We start from the raw sequence: 21,869 nt of genomic DNA, 5'->3' as shown, positions 1-21,869 counted from the left end.
AGGACTAGAATAATGATGATGATGAGCTAACTCATGGCCATAGCCTCACAGGCAGCCTAGCATGGGCAGACATTTAAGGTTACTGGAAAGTCTGATATTGGCAGAGACTTGAAGTAGAAGGGAGAATGTGCTTCTAAGGCATAGTTGTAAGTTGCTTGAAGAACGCTTCACAAGCTCAACTCTATCAGTGGGTCGATCATAATTCACTCCCAAATAACAACCCACTACACAGGTGGATTCTAGGTTGTCAGCAGAGCCAGGTGAGAACCTGGAAGGCCCTGTGACATTCATCCATGCATCCATCTAGCTTCTCACTCACTCAAGTCACACAAAGGCATGCTTTCTTTTCTCCCTCAATGCCATAGTCTTCTGCAGTGGTCCCCAGAGGCTGAAGGTTGGACGTCTACCAAATAGCACTGTCTCCACTGCTTACCTGGAGCTGGCTGGCTGTGTGGAGCCTGGGAAGGTGGTTTGGGTGCAAGGGATGTTGTGTGAGTCACCCCATTTTCTGCTGGCGTGGTCCTGCTTTCACTTGGTGCCTCCGATGATGTTTCCCCAGGGTCAGCCTAAAATCATAAACACCTTTCAGTTTTCTGTTTCACATTGCTTTCATTGTCTTCCTATGCTAATGAGGCTACACATTACGTCATTTCCACAGTTCATTTGGAGTCTGAAGTATCAACTTTGAAACTGTCTGGAAAGCGAGATGAACTCGGCATAGTGTAAAATCAGAAAGCAGCAGGTTAATTGCACAGAAAGCTCTGGTCTCTCCTCCAACTTGCCCATGCCCTTAGACAGAGCCTTCCCATACTGCCTCTGGATCTGGCCGGTGGCATGCTTCCATCAAATGAACGAACAGCAAATTGAATGCAAACAAAGGGACCATAAAGACATGCATCCGTCCAATCTTTAGCAGACTCCTGCTGTAGCCATGGAGATGAGAGGCTCTGTAGAAGGACAACTAAGTCCTTCTGGCTGGGATGTCCCAGGTTACATAGCCCTAGCAGAATACACACTTGAGTGAGATAGCTAAATTAATCTAAGCCTGGTCCAGAGTGGCAGAGCTGGGCTGCTGAATAAAAACACAGAAGGAGAGAGTAAGCATTTTGTTTCAGGCCGTCTGCTTCCATGCCACAGCAAGAGGTGATGTACTGGGTAGGAGTGCAGACTTGAGAGCCGGATAGTCTCAGATTCGAATTCAGTATGCTGGTAACAAGTCACTTAGCTCTCCATGCTGTTTCTCCATCTTCATCCTCGATGGTATACATAAGCTTGGGGTCAAGATATTGTCTATCTTAAAAGATTTCTTCCAGGATCAAAACAGTCAATGTTTATTAAGTACCTAGAACACTTTCTTGTGAAACAGTTAAGATTGTGTGACATTACCAAAGGACGATAATCAATGTCTCATGAGCCTTTTATTCCACCCACTCTAGCAGCTATGTCCTACTCAAAGCAAAGGTTGAATAAATGCCCTTTGAATCAATGCTGATCCTTATAAAATAATCGCCTCTATAATTGCATAGTATTCCAACAGTTCTTTCCAACACTCCAAGTGCCTTCCAGCTGTTTTAGACTTGATCTCCATGTCCACAGCAAGTTTTACTGTTGAGTTTACCCTAGCATTTTGCTATGTAGTGCATTTATAAGGTACATTAGCAATGTTTTCTTCTACCGGTCATCTGGACCCCAACACTGTGACATTTGGGCAGTTTTACCAAAGGAAGACAGAAGTATAGACAGCATCACTGATTCTTATTCTCTTCTCCCCCCAAATCACTGCTTTTCATTTTTCAAACAAAACCTTAATCTGTATCTGCGGATGGCCTTGAACTCATGATTCTCTTTCTACAGTCTCAGAGTTGACTTTGAATCAGTCCCCCCAAAGTATCTTTAATTTAACAAATAGCCCTGTTCATTGACTAGGCTTCTTCAGTGTAGCTGATCTCCCTGGGATGGGTGAAAAAAATAAGCCTTGGTATCAGGCCAAACATCAAGCAGGAGAGACAGAGGCCTAGCTCCATAGAAGCATTAGATCCTGCTATTCTGAAATTATGTCTTTTGATGGATGGATAAATCTGGCTGGTAAACTCTAGTATGGTCACATTTAGTCAGCATCCACCAAGAAAATTCTCCCTAGAGTCATATGCCAAGAGGAATGATGGTATATTCTTTGTTCAACCAGATATTGCAAATAAGAGCCTCTTGAATGTAGTGTATGGGTGGGGTTTTTGTTTGTTTGTTTTGTTTTACTTTGTTTTTTGCTTTTGTTTTGGCTTGTCCAGTGTTGCCAGACTTTTCCATGCAGGACATGTTATACACAGAGAATGGTTTTCATGTTTTTCTTAAAAACAAAACAACCCAGAGTTAATGACCTGGAGCTGTAAAGCCATGAGAAGGAAAAGGGAAGCCATACCTAAACTTTGAGAAAGCTCTTGTAAGTATGACAGACACTGCTCAGTTTCCACCTATAACTGCCAGATTTTGAGGAATGGTAGAAAATGAAATTTTCACGTGAACTAATACATTTTTCAAATGACCAAAAGGCCAAAGTGCACCTTCAGGCTGCATTAAACCCAGAGCAGGCTTCTGCACCTCGTGACTGGAGGAGCAGAGTTTGCCTGGAATCCTGAAGCCAGAATACTGAAGGGATGCTGTGTGCTGGAAATGCCCTGAGCCAGGGGCCAACAAATGTGCAGCTTGCACATCCTCTGTCCTGCCAAACACATATCAGGGGAAGAAGGAGAGTAAGGAGCTGATTAATGGGTCCTGGAGTAGTCAGATTTGCCAGGGCCTCTTAGGATTTTTCTGGAGAAAAATGTGATGCGTGAGTGAGCATCTATGATGTCAAACAACAACAGACTGATGCTTGATCGGTTTGCTGAGGGATGTGTAGAGGAGCCCAGCTGACAGTTTCCCAAATGGAAACTGATAACAGAAGCAGTTGAAGGTTCAGTGGCCTGGATGGACACTGTTGTGTACTGGCTTCATCTCAGCCGCTCAGATGGGTCTTGTTTATACGGCAGAGTAACCACAGATGGTACTGAAAGTCTGCACTAAAACCTATTAAAAGGAAGCTGGAGGTCAGATAGGTGATATGAGAACTTGTTTATAGTTTAAAGTCTAAATACTCTGAATAGCAGGCATTCTGTATTCTATGACAGTGGCAACTCAAGGAAGCATTAACACAACAGTGAGTCATAGCTAAGCACACATAAGTAGGTGAATGTAATTTCTAAAGAACTTATCCGGGTGCACTAAATCAGCCCTCATAGAAAAAAAAGCAAATACATGGTTAAATAATACCTACAGCTGTGAAGTACTAGATTTAACTTTTTGATACAATTGGAAAATCAAGTCATTCCCACCAGACTGATACGTGAGATTAAATGCAAAAGCTAATTCTGTGTCTAGCTCATAGAAATCTACACTTTTCTCCCCAGGCCGCTCCATAATGGTTGCTTTTATGTGTTTAAACAAAACAAGCACAAAATCCTTTCCCAAGGTCCTGGACATCATGACAGAAACAAAAGAACCCAAAATATGTTTTTATAAACTAAACTGAAAGACCACTGGAATTCAATTACATGAATTTCAATGAAGCAAAATTCATTAAAGTGGGACTTTGGTCGCACTTACTAGATTTTTGCTTTTAGCCTCTGCCCCCTAGTGGTCATATGGAACTTCTGCAATATATTTTTCTTCCAAATAAGACCAAAAACAACTTTTAAAAACTAAGATTTTATATTTAAAAATTACACCTTTCCAATAATTAAATTGAGCACAAATTTCTTGAAAATAAACTGCAGGTAAGTCAGCGAGTAGATAACTTAACGACTCTTCTTACAGGTTTTGTAAAAGGGAATTTGTACGACATGCTGTACAAATGCAAAAGACTTGCATCCCAGACTCGTTAATTGTGACCTTGGTGACCACCCAGCAGAGAATACATATCTTAAGAACTCTGTCGAATGTTTAACAGGAAAGCAAAATGTCTTTCAGCTCTCAGATGTGAACCACTTGGGAGGATCCTGGTTTTCCTGGTTCCTGGGCTAGTGAGATGGCCGAGTAGGTAAAAGTGCTTCCCAACAAGCTTGATGACCGAAGTTTGATTCCTGGGACCCACTTGGTGGGAGGCAGGAATAAACTCCAGAAGTTCTCCTCTGGATCTATACATATGTGCTACGGCACACTCATGTATGCACCTCCCCCACTAAGTAAATAAATAAACAAATGTAAAATTAATTAAAATACGCTGTCCCTTCCATGTGGATATTTCATATGACAGTATGTTGACTTGGATCTTGGTGGCTGAAGGATGAGGTTAGCCATTCTCCCAGAATTACATGGAGATTTGTAATTGCCGGGTATCAGGCCAAATGTGGCAAGGGTTGTGGCTCTGTTAAAGACAACATCTCACTCAAAACAGCTTTTCAAAACACATAGGTAATTTGTACCTAAACTTTCCATTAGCGCAATTAACTCAGCTGTTGTACCTGTCCTATTCCTAAGAAATTCAGACTCGGTCCTTGAAAACCACATCCTGACTGTGCATTTCCACATGCTTAGGATTGAAGCACACTGACATTTGCAGCCTCCTTTGAAATGCACTAAAAGTAAGTTAGAGTGTTAAGTGGATAGAGGGATTTATATGTGATAAAATGAAAATCAGGATTCAGTTGCAGACTGATGTAAGAACATTAACTTTATGATTCTAAGAGTCTAGTAGGACAAATGAGAAGTGAAGTCTTTAAGGAGTAGGGTGAATTTACCTTTTGCCTTCAGTCTTCTGGCTTTCTTTAAAAACTATTAATTTATTTACTTATTTAACATGAATGAATATTTTTCCTGCAAGTATGGATGTGTACCACATGTGTGCCCAGTGCCTTTAGAGGGCAGATGAGAATACTGGATCCCATGGAATTGGAGATGCAGATGGTTTTCAGTCCCTGTGTGGATGCTGGGAACTGAAACTGGGTTCTCTGCAAGAGCAGCAAGTATTTTTAACCACTTAGCCCATCTCCAGCCCTGTTTTTTCAAATATCTTAAAGAACACATAATATGTAAAATTAGTTTGGTATCTTCTGCAACTAATGTCCAAGAAGTTCTTTCAGTAGTAACTGGAATGTAGTCTAAACGTCTCTTCACACATCAGGGCTGCAACATCATTTAGATAAATGTAGCATGCCCACCACATATTGAACCATGAGTGACAACTGCAAGTTTAATGTATGAACTGTTATTAATGTCATTTTCTTCCTCAGAAGTGAGGAAGAGAGAATATGATTTTTCAGGGTATGTATATGTAAATATATATCCATATACATACATATATGTGATTCGATATACATACATTCCAGCACAGTAACTGACATATAGTGTTAAATAATATTTATTGAATAACGAATTAATGAATGAGTGGAGGAATAAGCCCACATTCAGTTTCCTGATGTTACATAAGCAATAGGTACACTTCATGGGCAAAGTCCTGAAACTACAGTACCACCTAAATCTTATGCTGAATTCAGAAAAATGTGTTTAAAAGAATGAATGGATAAATCCATGAATGGAAAGCATGATGCTGCCCCTCTTTCTACGTTTGACTAATCATCATGACTGGGGGATTTGAAAGCTTTTAAAATGTGAATGAACATGGAGCTGCTGACTATTCTATATATGTGTCAGTATCTATAGAAAGTTGGTTCCACAGCCCAGAAAATCACAAAAGCCACAGGTACTAAATATAGACCCTTGGTGAAATGCATGCAAAATTTTTATAGACTCTATGCACATACTCCATATACTTGTAGATATTGCTATATAAATAGTTATTGTATTGACTCTTTAAGGAGAATTACCAGAAAAAAAATGCCTGCACATTCATTATAGAGGCAATTTTAAACAAAATTCACAATCTACAGTTGGTTGAATGCATGGAGGCAGAAACCACAGATACAGAGGGCCAACTGTGCATCGGAGTTTCTGCCACCTTTGTTAGAAATATTGTTTTTTATAAAGTTTCTAAAAGTCGGGACTGAACTTTGCAGTGAGGAAGGTATCTTGGCTTGCTCTTCTAAAACGTAGTCTAAACACCCCGTGCATCTCTGTAGGGGTAGAGCTTTGAGATTAAGCCAGATTGCTTTGCACAGACTGTGGACAACCACTTAGAGTACAAATGCTAGACAGTATGAGTGGGGGGTGGGGGAGAGTTACTCCAGGAGCCCTTCTTGGGTTTCTGTGATTAAGCTGCCATTGTAGGGGATGGAATGAACAGAGCTACCCATTTTGTGAGAGAGGATATAGGGTTCCAAAGCAGTGATTCTCAAAGTGTGGTCTCCAGGTCAGCACCAGCAGCCCTTCAGATCCTTAGAAATACAAATTCCTGGGTTTACTCCATCCAACTGTATCACATCGGGGCCATCCATGGATGCTGGAGGAAGCAGCCAGGTGATTCTGACACATGCTGAACACCGAACCTTGTTACTCAAATCCTGGAAGGCTGTTAGAACCGCAGAATTTTATGATGTGTGCATGACTCATTGAATTGGCATTATATCATAATTTTTATGTGAGAGTTCTACCTTGGAGCAGGGTGAAAGCCTTCACTGCTTGAGAGTCATGCTTTTGTAATCCTTCTGCTGCTGTGTATGGCATAGGTGATAATTCCACTGTTTTAGGAGGATGAAGCCAAGGCCCTGAATTGTAACCCACTGAAAACTTTCAATAGATTTGTGAAAGCAGCTGGAACAAACCAGTGACTGATTGGCTGAAGTTCCAGTGGATATCTGGGCTTCTCATGATGTCTTTCTTTAGAAGACCACAGTTCTTTAATTAAGCAACTCACTCCACAATTGACTCCTCTAAAAGTGGGGGCTACTATGATTGCTCTAGGGCATTCAGAGGAAGTGGCTTTGTAATTGCCAAAGCTAAGTAGCACGGAGATGAAAGGGAAGGTCTCATTTTCTTCTTTAAGAAAACCTTTTATTGGGCTGGAGAGGTGGCTCAGTGGTTAAGAGCATTGAGTGCTCTTCCAGAGGACCCAGGTTCAATTCCCAGCACCCACCCGGCAGCTCACAGTTCCAGGGTACCCAACTCCCATGCAAAACACAAAAATAAATTTAAAAAACCCTTTTATTGACTCTGAGAATTTCTCCCAGTGTATTTTGATTATATTCATCCTCTCCCCCAACTCCTCCCATATATAACTTTTCCTACCCACCTAACTTTGTTTTCATTTTTTTTTTTAAACCTAGAAAGTTCAATTTGTGTTGCTCATACACTTTTGAGTGTGGCACCCTCTAAAGGAGTTGGATGGATTCACCAGGAACCATACCCTTAGAGATAACTGACTCTCCCTCCCCTAGCAGTTGTCAATTGTCAATAGTGCCACAGCTAAAGGAGCGCACCTCCCATGTCTATGCTGGGATTTTGTCTGCCTTGAGCTTGTGAAAGTCTTATTCATGCTGTCACAACAGCTGTGGTATGTTCATCTGTCTAGGATGAACTCTGCTGTCTAGGAGACAATGAAGAACCTTCCTTGCTAGTGGTTTCCACAATATTACAGTTTTGTTATGTGATCATGTGATGGGTGTGGTGTAGATGCATTTTACTCAAAGTATGCTCCACAGGCCAGGAGATCCTGTCAATGAAGCTTATTAAAGAGGCTGAGTATCCAGACTCACACCCAGACCCACAGAATCAGACTCAGCATGTTAGCATCCTATCCCAATCTTGATGTAAAATTTGGAAACATGCTTGCATAGATGAGGATTTGTGAGGACATTGTTGCCTGTGTTTCAATCCTAACTCCTTTGCTTACAAACTTTGTGGCCCTGGGCAAGAAATTTAACCCCTCAGTGTCTACATCTCCTCATTTGCTAAGGGAGGGGGGTGGAATTAGAACATTATGGGTTTTTAAAGCATAAGTGAAAGTGGGCCTGGCAGCTCATGCCAGCAATCTTGGTTTCTTAGGGCCTAAGGTGAGCTCATGACCGGTCCAGGCTACTTCGTGAGTTCAAGGCCATCTCAAGTAATTAAACTAGCTTGGGATGCAGCTCAGTGGTAGAATAGCTGTCCAACCAAAATAGAACCAACCAACCAAAGTGCCACATATGAAAATACATTAAAGGACCCAATAAACTGGCGGGTACATGGAAAGCACACAATGCTCATTACATTTACTTTTTCCTCTGGTCCTCTGATATGCTGGTATGATCACTGTAGAGGCAAAAAATAAATAAAATAAAATAAAATAAAATAAAATAAAATAAAATAAAATAAAAACAAGAAGCAGCCCGTCACCCCATCCCCACTTGTCAGATCCTAACTTCTTGGTGTCTAGCCCAGAGCCTGAGATGCCCAGTACAGACAATTAGAACCCACCTCCTAATGGCTCCTGGTACCTTATCCCAAACGGCCAGGCTCAGGGAGAACTGTAACCCATTCCTTCCCAGGGGTATGGTCCTTTTTCTCTCCGGGAATTTGCCTGCTGGGATTTTGTCTATAATATATATTGCTTATTAAAAGTTTTCCATCAGGCTCAGGGGGTACAGACATTTGTCACAATGCCTAAGAGCCTCAGTTTAAACCCTAGATGCCATATGGTAGAAAGAGAAATGACTCCCACAAATTGAACTCTGTTGTGTCTGCAAGCACTCTGTGGGACATGAATGTGCACACACACACACACACACACACACACACACACACACACACACACAGTAATGATAATAATGAAACATTTTTATGTCAATGCTATCTGGCAAATCCTTTCACCTCCATGCCTTGGGCGCACCATTGTCAGTGTGACAACTATGTTCAAATATTTTATTTTGACATTAAGGTCTTTATGGAATATTTTCTAACTGAAATATTGAGCATTTACATTTTTCCTTTATAGGTATATTTTCAAAGTAGAAAACAAAAAGAGTTGCTGATGCCATATTTCATTTGGCATCTTTGTAATTACATTAAGGTATCTGGGCTTTGAACTTTTATTAAATTTGCAAACAAAAATACATCCATAGGCAGCATTCTAGTTCAATATGTATCAATGACGGACAGTATGGATATATTACTTAAGAGGGTTTTTTGCTGTTGTTTATATCCTACATTTTTTTTATTTGACTTATAGATAAGTACCTATAAGTACTATAAATCTACTCTTAGGATTGAGATTATGTTTTTAGGATATGAGATTCTGCAGTGTTGCTTACCAACAACCTGAATGGTGATTTGTTTTGGTGTTTTGAGACAGGGTTTCTCTGTGTAGTTTTGGTGCCTGTCCCGGATCTCGCTCTGTAGAGCAGGCTGTCCTTGAACTCACAGAGATCCACCTGGCTCTGCCTGCCGAGTGCCAGAACGGTGATTTTTAAAGTGATAAAAATACTCAGCTGCTGAAGAACACCGCAGTCATCCCAGACAGGGAGATGGACAGTTTGGGGCCAGCCTGGGCTATATAGTGATATTTTGGCAAAAACAAAACAAAAATGAAGGGGAAAAACCAAAACTGAGAAGAAGAAAAAGAAGGAAGACATGAAAGCAAATGCAGCCAATCTCTATGTTATCTTCTAATATCCAGCCATAACTCACCTATTACATGAATACAAACATATAAACAGTCTGGACTAACATTAATAAGAATATAATCTGAACAATGTCTTTTTCACATGGTATGTAATGAATGCCAATTAACTGAACCTCAGGGAAAACATTGGATTTAAAAATGTCATAAGAAGTTAACTTTCTAGCCTATTAGAAACCTGGCAGTATTTTACAGTTCAGTGAAGTTTTTATGCTCAAAAACAAAGGACTTTTGGAAGCATCATGTTAGAAGAATCATACAGAAGATGTCTTTGCTACTACACTGGGGTCTCCGGTGTCTAACATGTCCTAGATAGAATTTTCTTTTGTGACAACTACAGCTGCTTATTTTGAGTGGCCTCATTCAAACAAATGCATATCACTGTACAATGGGAAAAGACACACCAGCATTTGGAAGCTGAAAATTATTTTCTCCTCCCAGCTCTTCATGGTCAAGGCCAAAAAATAAAATTTAATTCTCCAGTTTCAAAAATGACGCCAGGGAGGATTTAGACAACTCCACAGGGCATGGATAGGGTGGTATTTTATTTTCTCTGAGACCAATGTGGAGTCTCTGTGATTTAGGCCTTCTTGAAAGACATTAGAAATGTCCAAAACAACCTAAATTTAACCAGCAGTATACATATATAAAAATCATTTCAAATCACTTTATTAAAAGGGAAAAACAAAAGCAATATTAATCTAAGTCTCAATTTCTGCTCTTTTTCCATCCTTTACAGTTTTTATTCACCACAAATAGGCTCTTAATATGTGATATCAGCTCTTGGTATGTGATGTCAGGCCCAAAATGAAGCTTTTGAAGGACACCAGAGTTAGAGATCTCAGCAGTCTCAAAGGCTAGCTATCTCCTCCCTCTCCTCAGAGTGACAGTTCCTGTGATAGGAAAACAACCTGAGAGGCAACATCACCAAAAGGCTCCATGGTGAGACTTTCACCAGCAGCTGCTTCAGCTGAAGAGCTGAAGAATGTAGGTGTCTGCCAATGGGCCTTTGATATGAGTAATTCCTCCCTGGAGACAGCAGCTAACAGACAGGTAGGAGCAGGTTCCCTGCAGGTCCTTTGCGACATGTATATCATGACTTGCAGTTTAGTGTTTGCATGGGATTAAAGTGTGCAAGCGAGTGGGTCTCTGATTCTTGTGTCTTCTCTTGGGCTCTTCTCTTTTGTTTGTTTTGTCCAATTCTAGTGGGTTAGTTTTTGTTTTCTCTGATTTCATTTTACTTTATTATGTTATATTTTATTATTAATATCCCCTAGAATCTTGTTTATTTTCTAATGAAAGACAGAAAGTGGGTGGTTCCCAATGGGAGGGTGGTGAGGAGCTGGAGGAGGAGAGGGAGGGGAAACCATAATCAGGATATATTATGTGAGGAAAAACACCCATTTTCAATAAAAGGATCAAAATGTAAAAATAAATAAATAAATAAATAAATAAACAATAAATAAATAAATTCTTCTTAGCATCCCATAGAGACTTCTCTAAAATATTCTAGGCCACAAACCTAGTCTTATCAAATACAAAGAAGCAAAATAATCTTTAATATCATATCAGATCATAGAGCAATAACATTAGAAACCAATTGTAAGAAAAACCACATAAGCTACACAAACACACACAGATTAAACTATACACTCTTAAATGACTAATGGGGTTGCTGAGAAAATAAGGGAAGAAATTAAAAATGTTTTAGCATCAAATGAAAATGGTAACACAATTAATGAGAACCTTCATGATACTATCAAGACAATCCTAAAAGGAGAATGTATAGGTATGAGTCCTTCCCAGCTGTGACCAGCCCCCCCATCCTCCTACCCGCAAGCTGCAACCACAATTCAAGCCTAGCATGTGTGTGAGCACATACATGTCATGATGCCCATGTGGAATTCAATTTGTGGGAATTGGTTCCCTCCTTCTACCATATGTGTCTCAGGGATTGAACTCAGGTCATCAGGCTTGGGGGCAAGCACCCTTACCCACTGAGCCTCTCATTTTGTGTATTATAAGAAATCATAAATTACTTGGAAAATCATGCACTTTAAATTAAAAGCAAAAGAAAATACTAAATGATTTAGTGATGGTTGCTTTTCAGTGATTTAGTTGCTAAATCAACACACCTAGAAACACCCAGAGCAGCAAGATGTGTACTATTCATTCTCTACAGCCATGGGATAAGGCCTTGGTGTTATCTAAGGAATGCCAAAGGAAAGAAATGTGGATAATTTGCTGACTCATTTACAGCTTTGGGACTTCAGGCTGAATTCCAAGAAGGCGTGTCCTAGCATGCCATGTCCTTGAGGTGCAACGTCACATAGGCTATGCCAGCCAGTAGATGTGGAACTCGTTACAGCCATGCATTAAGATTGGAACCCTTCTCACCTCTTTCTTCACTTCCTCCTCGTCCTCCAGGGTCAGTGCAGCCAGCTGCTTAGCTCTCTGCTCCATCAGATTGACATATCGGATCGGGTTGGACAGAGCTTCAATCACATCTAATCAGGGAAGAGACATTCTAGATCAAGGTTTCTGGAGGAGCTGAATAGCCAGCATCCATCCAAGGAACCATTCATGCATACAACCCACCATCCACTCATGCATTCATTCATCCCCGACCCACCCACTCATCGATGTAGCATCATTTATTCTTCCACCTAACCCTGTAACTCTCCACTCAGATATGCCCCATTTTGAAAATACACAAGGGGCAGGACTTTGCTAAAACTTGAGAGAGAAATCAAAGTCACTTGGTTCTGAGAGCCGAATGACATGCATTTCAAGTCATGGTTCCCCCTCAACTGCATCTTCTCTAGCTTCCTTTTGAAGCTTTGGTCTACTCCAGCAATGGCTTCCACAACTGACTTATTTGGTGAAGAGTGTATCAAAAGTGGACATTCTTTGCATAAAGCCTGTCTTCCAGCCTAATGGAACAACCAATTTGACAGTTTGGTAGTGGCAAGGCAGCGGGAGTTAGAGCTGCCACCTTTGGGCCAGCAACACGTGTTCATTGTTTGTTACAGTCTCCACCAATGGCCAGTGTCTCATTCTTAGGACCCTTGATAATAAAAAACAATCAAAAGAAAACCAAACCAAACCAAAACAACAAAAACATTTAAAAATCTGACTTCTGGTTAAGTTAGTGCCTGTGAATTTGGGACTCTCATCTATAGAGTTGATCAGAGATCTGCAGCTAGCTGGAGGCAAATTCACTGTACAGATATAGATGAACAACTGTAGAAGTGGACAGCGTGGACTGGGAAGTGTTGGTCCCATGGGGGTAAGACTGACCTTGTGTAAAGAGAGTAAACACTGGAATATTAGGATTTCAATCAAGGAATGTTTAATGTACGCACAGACTCAAACAACTGACTGCTAAGCATACACACCAAAGAAGTTGTGCTTATGAGGCCACAGTGTCCCACCACTGGCCCAGTTAGCCTTCCACCAGGCCACAAAGATGTAGAGACCCCAGGTGGCACTGTTTACCTGCATATGTATCTGGCACGTAGTCTTTGACTTCTATGTAGACAAAGACAGCTGGCAGCATCAGGGGCTGGTTCCTCTCATTCCGCAGGGAGATGTAGTGATAGCCTGAAGGGTGACAATGATACGGAGTATCACCTGTTTGCTTCACAGTGCTAGTGACATCCATTCCCCCATGTGGTGCATGACAAACAGTCCACTTGTTTTTCATTTTCATCACACAATTCTGAGTGATAATGTAGTATGTACCTCAACAGGCTGGAAAAATCATTCATTCTGTATTATTATTATTGTTGTTATTATTATTATTTCTGTTCTAACCATTATTTTCACCTGCAAATTGTATATCCCAGTTTGAATTATTGGTTCAAATGTACCCCCTACAATAAATCATACTTGCTGTGATTCCATGACTAGAGATCTGGGTTGTCCACGGGACATTAGTGCTTCGGGACCAACACAGTGTGACCATGCACATGTAGAGTTAGGCACTTTTGACTTACCAGTGGGTTCCCTAAAAGAGCCCCATGTTGGGTGCCACCACCCCTTCAGCGTGCATCCCAAAGTGAACACTGGATAGAAATGAATCCAAATGGCATCAAAATTACAACTTTGCCATTGAGCATAGGCTAGCCTGGTCAATCCTTATGCTAGGGCTGTTTGTGCTTTGTCCCCCAGGTTGGAGGCAGAGTGATCACCCAGCTGTTGAGCCTGAACAGCTGGAGGCACAGGCTTGTGCTTGCCAGAGATGGTTCTTGAGAGAGATTCTCCTAAAAAGACTGAGCCTGGCCGACCCAGTTCTCTAGTTTCCTGTCTGGTGAGGTAATTCCCCTCCCCCCTTCCTCGAGGAAGCCTCCACTTAAATTAGTTCCTTACTGGAAGAAAGCTGAAAAAATGATCTAATCTTGACCTTGTAGTCTCTAAAACTGTGAGCAAAATAAACTTATTTTCTTCCCAAAGCAGCCTGAATCAGGTATTTTCATTAGAGTAGTAAAAAATAAACTAATATATGTTGCTAACCCACAAGACTCATGAGTCAGAAACACAAATATTTGCGAGTGAGTTTTCAGACAGCTTATTGTGCACAAGTATTATGGTCAAAGTTGATTTCTGGCAATACTACAACATGACAAAAATGAAAAATCACCAGATTGACTTGAAAAATTTTAAAGCCTTTGTTGTACAGCAAGATCACAAAGGAGCAATGTAGTGGAATATTAGTTTAAGATGTGTTACATTCATTTATGCTGTGTAATATTTGTTTAATGTTGCAAAGATATGTGTTGCATTCCTTTTTTGTTTGTTTGTTTGTTTGTTTGTTTGTTTGTTTGAGACAGGGTTTCTATGTGTTGTTTTGGTGCCTGTCCTGGATCTCACGCTGTAGACCAGGCTGGCCTTGAATTCACAGAGATCTGTCTGGCTCTGCCTCCCAAGTGCTGGGATTAAAGCATGCACCACCATTCTTTAATATCGAATTTGTTTAACTCTGTAAAGCTGTCTTAGTTTGCCTGTCTAAAACACATGATTGGTTTAATAAAGAGCTGGATGGCCAATGGCTAGGCAAGAGAGAGAAACAGGCAGGGCTGTCAGGCAGAGAGAATAAATAAGAGGAAATCTAGAGAACAGAGTAAGAAGTGAGAAGAGGAGGATGACAGGGGCCAGCGACCCAGTCACACAGCCAGCCACAGAGTAAGAAGGAAAGAAAGATGTATAGAATAAAAAAAGATAAAAAGCACAGAGGCAAAATGTAGTTAAAGAGAAACAAGATAATTTAAGTTAGAAAAGCTGGCTAGAAACAAGCCAAGCTAAGGCCGGGCATTCATCAGTAAGAATAAGTCTCCATGTATTTACTTGGGAGCTTGGTGGCAGGCCCCCCAAAGAGTAAAATAAAAAACTACAGAGCAACAGATCCTAAGTCATTCCTTAATGACAAAGTCTCTCACCGCACTATCCATACCTGGCCGAATAGCCTGCACAGGCAAGATCCGGTGGCCAATAAATTTACCTCCTTCTTCATATGCTGCTATCCTCAAACAGGCCAAAGAAGGCAGAACTACCTGTGGGGACATGAATGATGCTGGTTACAAGAGTAAGCAATTCTGTAAAAGAACTAGAAAAGTATTGGAGAACCTAGCCCTGCCCTTCCCAAACCAGGATCTACTCATCTAATCTAGGTAGAAACTTAAGCTGCCTCTCTGAAGGTAAGAAAAAACAGGAGCAGAAACAGGGCTGCATTTGGGTGCACCACCAGGCTTCAGAGGCCATTTGAGCAAAAGGGTACTTTCTTTTTACACACACATCATCAATATAAAAAGTTCCATGAACTCAGTTAGGGGATCTTACCATTGTGCATACAGGTTTTCAGATGAAGCTACTTTGATGTATTAAATCAAAATTAAGGGGTTAGAGGTACGGTTCAGATGTTAAGAATACTGTTTGTTCTCGAAGAGGATCCAGGTTCAGTTCCCAGCACCCATATGGCAGTTCTTGAAGGTCTATAATTCCAGTTTTAGGTGATCCACCTCCCTCTTCTGTGGGCACCAGGAATGTATAGGGTGCATAGACTTACATACAGGCTAGACCTTCATATAATTAAACAAAGCTAAAATATTGAAAAAATAAAATTAAAGCTTTCACGATAGCCTTCAAAATACAATTGCTTTAAATACTCACAACCAAATTATTGCTTGTTTTTCCTCTGTTTAAAACACCCAGAAAACACTTGCCTCTCATGGAAGAGACCCACCTTTTTGAACACAATAGGTTCTTCTTCCCAGACAGGATTTACAGCATTTCCTTGGGATGTCTTGGTTTTAAATGCCTTCCTCCTTGTGTCCACAGGCAAACCAAACATATCCACTTCCACATAAGTTCCAACCTTCTTATCAGAAAGAAACTGACCTGAAATAATCTAGAAAATATTAGAAAGTCTTGAAAAATGAGGAACAAAGAGTCAGGAGAGAACTCTAAGGAGGCCAAATGCAGCCTGTGAGTGTGAAATCATAGGCTGAATGAAATAAAGGCAAGACTAGAGCCATCTTTCCTCTTCAAGGTAAAGAGTTGATAGAGGAGACTGAGGATTGGGGTGGTTAGGAGCCAATCAGATGGAGTCTCATGGGAGCAATAAATGAGCCAGCATCCTTGGAAGCCACCAAGTTATCATGATCTCTGTCCTCACTCAGTTAGCCATCTGAACAACCGTGGGCCTCCTTTGTCTAGCTACAGAATTAATTAATGTTCTGTAGTTAAATGAGATTTAAGACTACATATTCCTATAAGATATCACATGGTTTCTTCTATCTATAATCAAGTTGTTAACATCCAAGGGACCTGTCACTTGTCATAAAAGTGAATGGATACATTAACCCAGGACCAACTCAGAGAGCTTTCCAGGTTACTGTCTCCCTGACTCTTCAGGATTGCTGATCACATCAGTAGGGTCTTTGGCATCCCTCAGCTTCTAATGCCACCATTGTGCCAGATTTCCAGCCCAGCCATCATCTTCGAAGTACTGTCCCTGTCATGGGTAAGCTCAGAAAGGTACTGAGTAGCCAATGACTTTGTTTCAAACACACAACTCAGATTCCCTGGGTTTGCTCATCACTCCCTGTTCCCGCTGTTCTTTCTGGAATAAAGTACAAGCACATTTTATTTGTTTCCATTAACCATTATGGCAGGTGACAGGTCCCTTGGATATTGACAACTGGGCTACACAGAGAGGAAGATGAAGGAGATGTTTTGTGAATATGTCGTCTTAAAAATCTCATTCAATTCCACAGTATCGAATCATTCCATAGGTAAGCAAAATAGGCTCACTACTGGATGACTAGCTGTCTAGCCGGCAAGAATAAAAGCAATGATAAACTTGGTGGGTACCCACTGGTATCAACCACTGTTGTTTAACTTGGGGTCTACCTCCTAACAGGCTTTGTACAACATGTCTGAAACTTTCAAGTGACATGAATCCCACCAGGGATTCAGATGCCCAGAATCTTGGGTTCTTATGTTGTCTGATCAAAAGCAGAGTCCGAAAGTAGCCATGACCCTCAGCCTCAGGGCCTTTGTCTGTCAGATGGGATGGTAAATGACCAAGTTAGCTTGGGTCTGGGACTGTGGTGTCTCTGCCAGAAGACCCACACAGAGGTATGACAGGACCAAGGGGAGCCCAACCCCAGGTTTGGTGGTGATGATGGAGGCAGGTGGGGCTCCATGCAGTGGCCTGAATTTTGGACAGAAGCTACAGGGTAAATTTTGGCTGGGGGCTCTCAACTATTTCCCAACTCACCCAAACTTCACTGTGTCTATGTATTGGTTTTCTAACTGTTTCCACTGACAGAGTAGAATTTTCAAGACAAAAATTAATGAGCAAAAAGACATATGGGAATAAGATGGATCTAAACAAACTACTCCTAGTGTGACTCAGCTAGGACAACAAGTGACAGGAGTGCTAAAAATTAGTCTTCTGTCACTACATGATGATTCTTGTGTCTTAACCATTCTTGACAGGAATTAAACATCATTTGTTGAAAACGATTTTTTAAAATCAATACATGTATACAGCATCATTTTTGCCTAGTTCACTCTATAATATGCGGCTTGAAGTAACTTCAAAAGATATAATTACAAAACATTTTGCTGAAATTTTATTTTTGAAACTATAACATAAAGTGGCTCACTTTGGGGAGAACTGGGGGATGAACAACAGTGTTGGGCATGGAGACAGAGACCTGTCATCAGCGCACTTAGGTTGAGCTGGAGGAATTGAGAATTTAAGGCAAGCCTGAGCTACATAGTGATGCTGTCTCAAAAAACAAAACAACAACAAAAATAACAAGGGCTTGGGATGCAGGTCAGTGGTAGAGCACTTGCTCAGCTGATGCAAGGTCCTGGTGTTTTATCACCAGCAGTATAAAGCATGTGTTTGGGTTAGATATTAAACTGTCAGAGGGATGTGTGGACAAGTTTTTCACTTGACTTTGTTAAGGTCAGTCTGAAAAAGGCATTTATATTTAGTTTTGGAAGTTTATTAGTCATATAATTATTCATGGAAACATACAATAAGTGAGATTTTAAAAAGTTAATTTTTATGTTTTATAACATTCTAGTTTCAACAACTACGTGCTTCCAGAATCCATGGGGAAGCTCTTTATAAAAATGGAGTCCTCAAGCTGGGTGGCAGTGGTGCATGCCTTTAATCCCAGCACTTGGGAGACAGAGCCAGGCAGATCTCTGTGAGGCCAGCCTGCTCCACAGTGTAAGATCCAGGACAGGCACCAAAACGACATGGAGAAACCCTGTCTCAAAAAACCAAAGCCAAAAAAAAAGGGGGTCCTCTTATGATATTAAAATACTTCTTCACAGCTAAAAATCTGTTGTCACATCTATTTCAAAGACTGAATTAAAGGATTTGGGATTCGTTTTTAGAGTAAAATGCATAGTGAATAAAGCAACCCTTTAAGATTATTAAAGTGACTTTTATATCCCTGAATATTCAGGGAGATTGAAAAACATGCTATGCTAACTTGGAAGCTTTTGTCCAATCATTGGAATTGGGGAGAACTGGGGTGGTGGGGAGAACTCAAAGACCTCCATATGGGTGCCTGGCTTCTCTGTGCATTTCCCAGTGGGATGTTTGCATCCAAAGAGAGGCCTGGGCAGTGGGAAGTCTCCACTCATCTATTTTTTTTAAGCTCCATTTACTCTCATCCTAAGAATGAGACTTGGCTCCTTTATTTCTTTGTAGTCTGGGGAAACTTTTAATGAGTGTTCGATCCTTGAAAAGAAAATAATGTATGAAGGAGGCTTCCTAACTCTTAAGTTTTTAATGACAAAGATACTTGTTTATGCAATATAGGTGACACATAAGTCTTTCCTCAGAGATGGGGTTGTGACTTACATAACCAGGGTAGGGTGTGGGGGCCTGGCAGTGGTAAGGGTGAGAGTGTACATACCTTAACGGATAGAGTGTTGGCCACTATCCCATCTACGATTCCCTCGGTAAATGGGTCGAAATGCTTGTCCGGCCTCCTCATGAACTCTGGCTTCAGCCTGTAGCCACTCTTCCCATTGTACTCATACATGCCCATGTTTATCTGCATAGCTAGATCTAATTATAAAGACAGCCCAGTGTAAGTGCATTTGTGTTTGGAAATTGTAGACTAAGACTGTATATTATAGTCTACTTCCCCAACGGTTCATGCCTTTACAAGGAAATAGTAGTTACACACCATAATAATTCAGAGAGAGAGAGAGAAAAAAAAAAGAGCTGTATTCCCCAAACCCAGAAAGAACACTGCCTGCAGGCTGGTTTATAGTGTTTTTCAATTTAAATACATTTTTAGAAGCATTACAGCCATTTTAGCAAGTATTTTTCGGCCTTAATGTTACCAGCTGCAAAAAATTCCTTTGTATACATATATTTGAGTTGATAATTTTAACTAGTCCCTTCTTTGGACACATTTGTTTCTAGTAAATTTTCAGCATTTTACGTAAGTGTTTCAGTGGATATCATAACAAAAATTTTGAAAATTTGGCAGGGTTTTGCTAGAGTGAGGGGAATTGCTGAATTAAAAGGTAGGCACATTAGAAAACGCTGCTTTTATTTTGGTAAGTCTTGTTAAAATGCCTCCAGAAAGCTTAAATTAATTTATACACATGTAAACCATTTTAAGGGATTTTTTGAGGACTGATTTCTACAAAACTCATTATCAAGGGATGCTCTAATTCTTTGTTTATTAATTTATAGGAAGGCATTTTAAATGTGCATTTCTGTGATTAATTAAAACCAATATGAGTTGTTCCCAGACTCTTTTCTAGTGGACAAAGGTTACTGGTCAAAGTTTTACCAGTCAGTGCATTAAATGAATGTCTAAATTTACGGTAATTCCTGGGGTTTAAAAAAAATGAAATATAGGACATAGGAGCTCAGTGGTGGATTATTTACTTAGCATGTGCCAAAACCTGGATCAAATCAGCACTGTGGATTTGATACACAGCCATATATATATATATATATATATATATATATATATATATATATATATATATGTATATATCAGAAAGATTAAAAATTTTTAAGGCACGTAGGAAATAACTTGCTGTTCCAAACCATCCAGGGAGTGATCTATTTGTACGAATGGGACCAACAAAGAGGTCTGTATGTCTCTGCCTCCCCAGGGCAAGGGTGACAAGCACTTGTCATCACACCGAACTTTTTTACATGGGCTTTATGTTTACAAGGTAAGGGCTTTATCAGCTGAGCATTCTCCTTAACCCAGGATTTCCCTTTTTTCCCTTTATGCTTTTGAATTTCCAGTTTTCCTAAAATGATATTATACTACTTTTAAAATGGCTTTAAAAAAAAGCATGAAATCCTTAGATACCAAACCCTTTTCATAAAGTATTATAGACATCTCAGCTTTCAAATTTTAGTTTTTTTTTATTTGCTTTGATGATCCTTCATTGAAATTTAGTTTTTCAGCCAAATCTGGCTGCCCCCCGCCCCCCCTCCAGCCCCCCAAGTTTCCATGGCAATGGTTTGTAAATGCTTGGAAATGTGACTTTGCAGGGATGGAAGTAAGCTGCTGTTACTTACCCACTGTCTGGAAATTGAGTGCCACCATCTGACAGCCAGCGTTCCAGAAGAGCTGGGGCATGTAGTTGGAGGAGTCCACACGCGTTCCTTTGGGATATATCCTGCTAAGTTGCATCTTGTTGTATCTGGACCATCATGTTAAGTAGCGAATACAATTTCAAAATTACCAGTCTATTATATTCACGGTGAGGCTACTTTCTTATCTCTCACTGGGGAAATAAAGTAAATAGCAACGATCACATTGCCCTCATGGGCAAAATGTGCACAGAACGAGTTAATAGAACAAACATGTTCTTAGAAACAAAGTATTACTATTGGGAAACCTGTGGATGCAGCGTCCCGGGGCAGTAAGAATGACTGGGTCAATGTCTATGTGATTAGAAAGCATCAGCCACAGGGATGATGATGAAGGGCACTGCAAGGAGCTGGAACATGAAGTCCTAGGGAGGATGGTATTGTGTGTGGCAGAACCAGGAAGTATGAACCATAAAGTTGTTTTTGAAATGCTCTGTTCTCATTTTCTTAATCTTCTCTGGGAATGCTGTTTTCAAAGACTATAGTAATCTTTAAGATTAATAAAGAAGGTAAATATAGCACAGAAAAATCTGATCTTGCCCAGCAAGCCACAGGAATCCTTCTGTCTCTACCTCACTGTAATTATAGGTGCATGTCACCATACCCAACTTTCTACAAACACGGGCCCTGGGCTCAAACTAACTCCTCATGCTTAACTGAGTCAGATTCTCAGCCACACTGATGAGGTGTAAAAGTAAATTTTATTCTAGGAATTGCTTCATGAAATTTAACTCTTTAGAATAGTGGCATTAATGTATGAAAAATAACATGAAAATGCTGTGGATTTCTGTATGCTCTAAATGTGTTGCTCTGATTGATTGATAAATAAAACACTGGTTGGCCAGTAGCCAGGCAGGAAGTATAGTATAGGCAGGCTAAGGAGAGAGGAGAATTTTGGGAGGTGGAAGGCTGAGTCAAGAGACACTGCCAGCTGCTGCCACCATGAGAAGTAAGATGTAAAGTACCGGTAAGCCACAAGCAATCTGGCAACTTAATAGATTAATAGAAATGGGTTAATTTAAGATATAAGAACTAGATTGCAAGAAGCCTGCCATGGCCATACAGTTTATAAGTAATATAAGTCTCTTTGTGTTTACTTGGCTCTGAGTGGGACTGGAGAGA

At 40.5% G+C, this 21,869-nt stretch overlaps 1 protein-coding gene across 2 annotated transcripts in view; it reads right to left on the bottom strand.

Moving 5' to 3' along the window:
* Window positions 1–21,869, bottom strand: part of Plcb1 (phospholipase C beta 1) — a 695,339-nt gene that overhangs the window by 110,260 nt on the left and 563,210 nt on the right. For both annotated transcript variants that reach the window (XM_006983966.4, XM_006983965.4), the window contains exons 18-24: window positions 20,673–20,797; window positions 19,030–19,184; window positions 15,825–15,989; window positions 15,036–15,135; window positions 13,082–13,186; window positions 11,981–12,090; window positions 434–566 (exon numbers count right to left, since the gene is read on the bottom strand). In XM_006983966.4, coding sequence (XP_006984028.1) covers window positions 434–566; window positions 11,981–12,090; window positions 13,082–13,186; window positions 15,036–15,135; window positions 15,825–15,989; window positions 19,030–19,184; window positions 20,673–20,797 — 893 coding nt within the window. The remainder of the gene's footprint in view (window positions 1–433; window positions 567–11,980; window positions 12,091–13,081; window positions 13,187–15,035; window positions 15,136–15,824; window positions 15,990–19,029; window positions 19,185–20,672; window positions 20,798–21,869) is intronic.

This window comes from Peromyscus maniculatus, chromosome 4, assembly GCF_049852395.1.
Source record: "Peromyscus maniculatus bairdii isolate BWxNUB_F1_BW_parent chromosome 4, HU_Pman_BW_mat_3.1, whole genome shotgun sequence".
Taxonomy (NCBI): domain Eukaryota; kingdom Metazoa; phylum Chordata; class Mammalia; order Rodentia; family Cricetidae; genus Peromyscus; species Peromyscus maniculatus.
The sequence above is the reverse complement of the archived record's forward strand: the minus strand, read 5'-3'. Positions and strand labels throughout refer to the sequence as shown.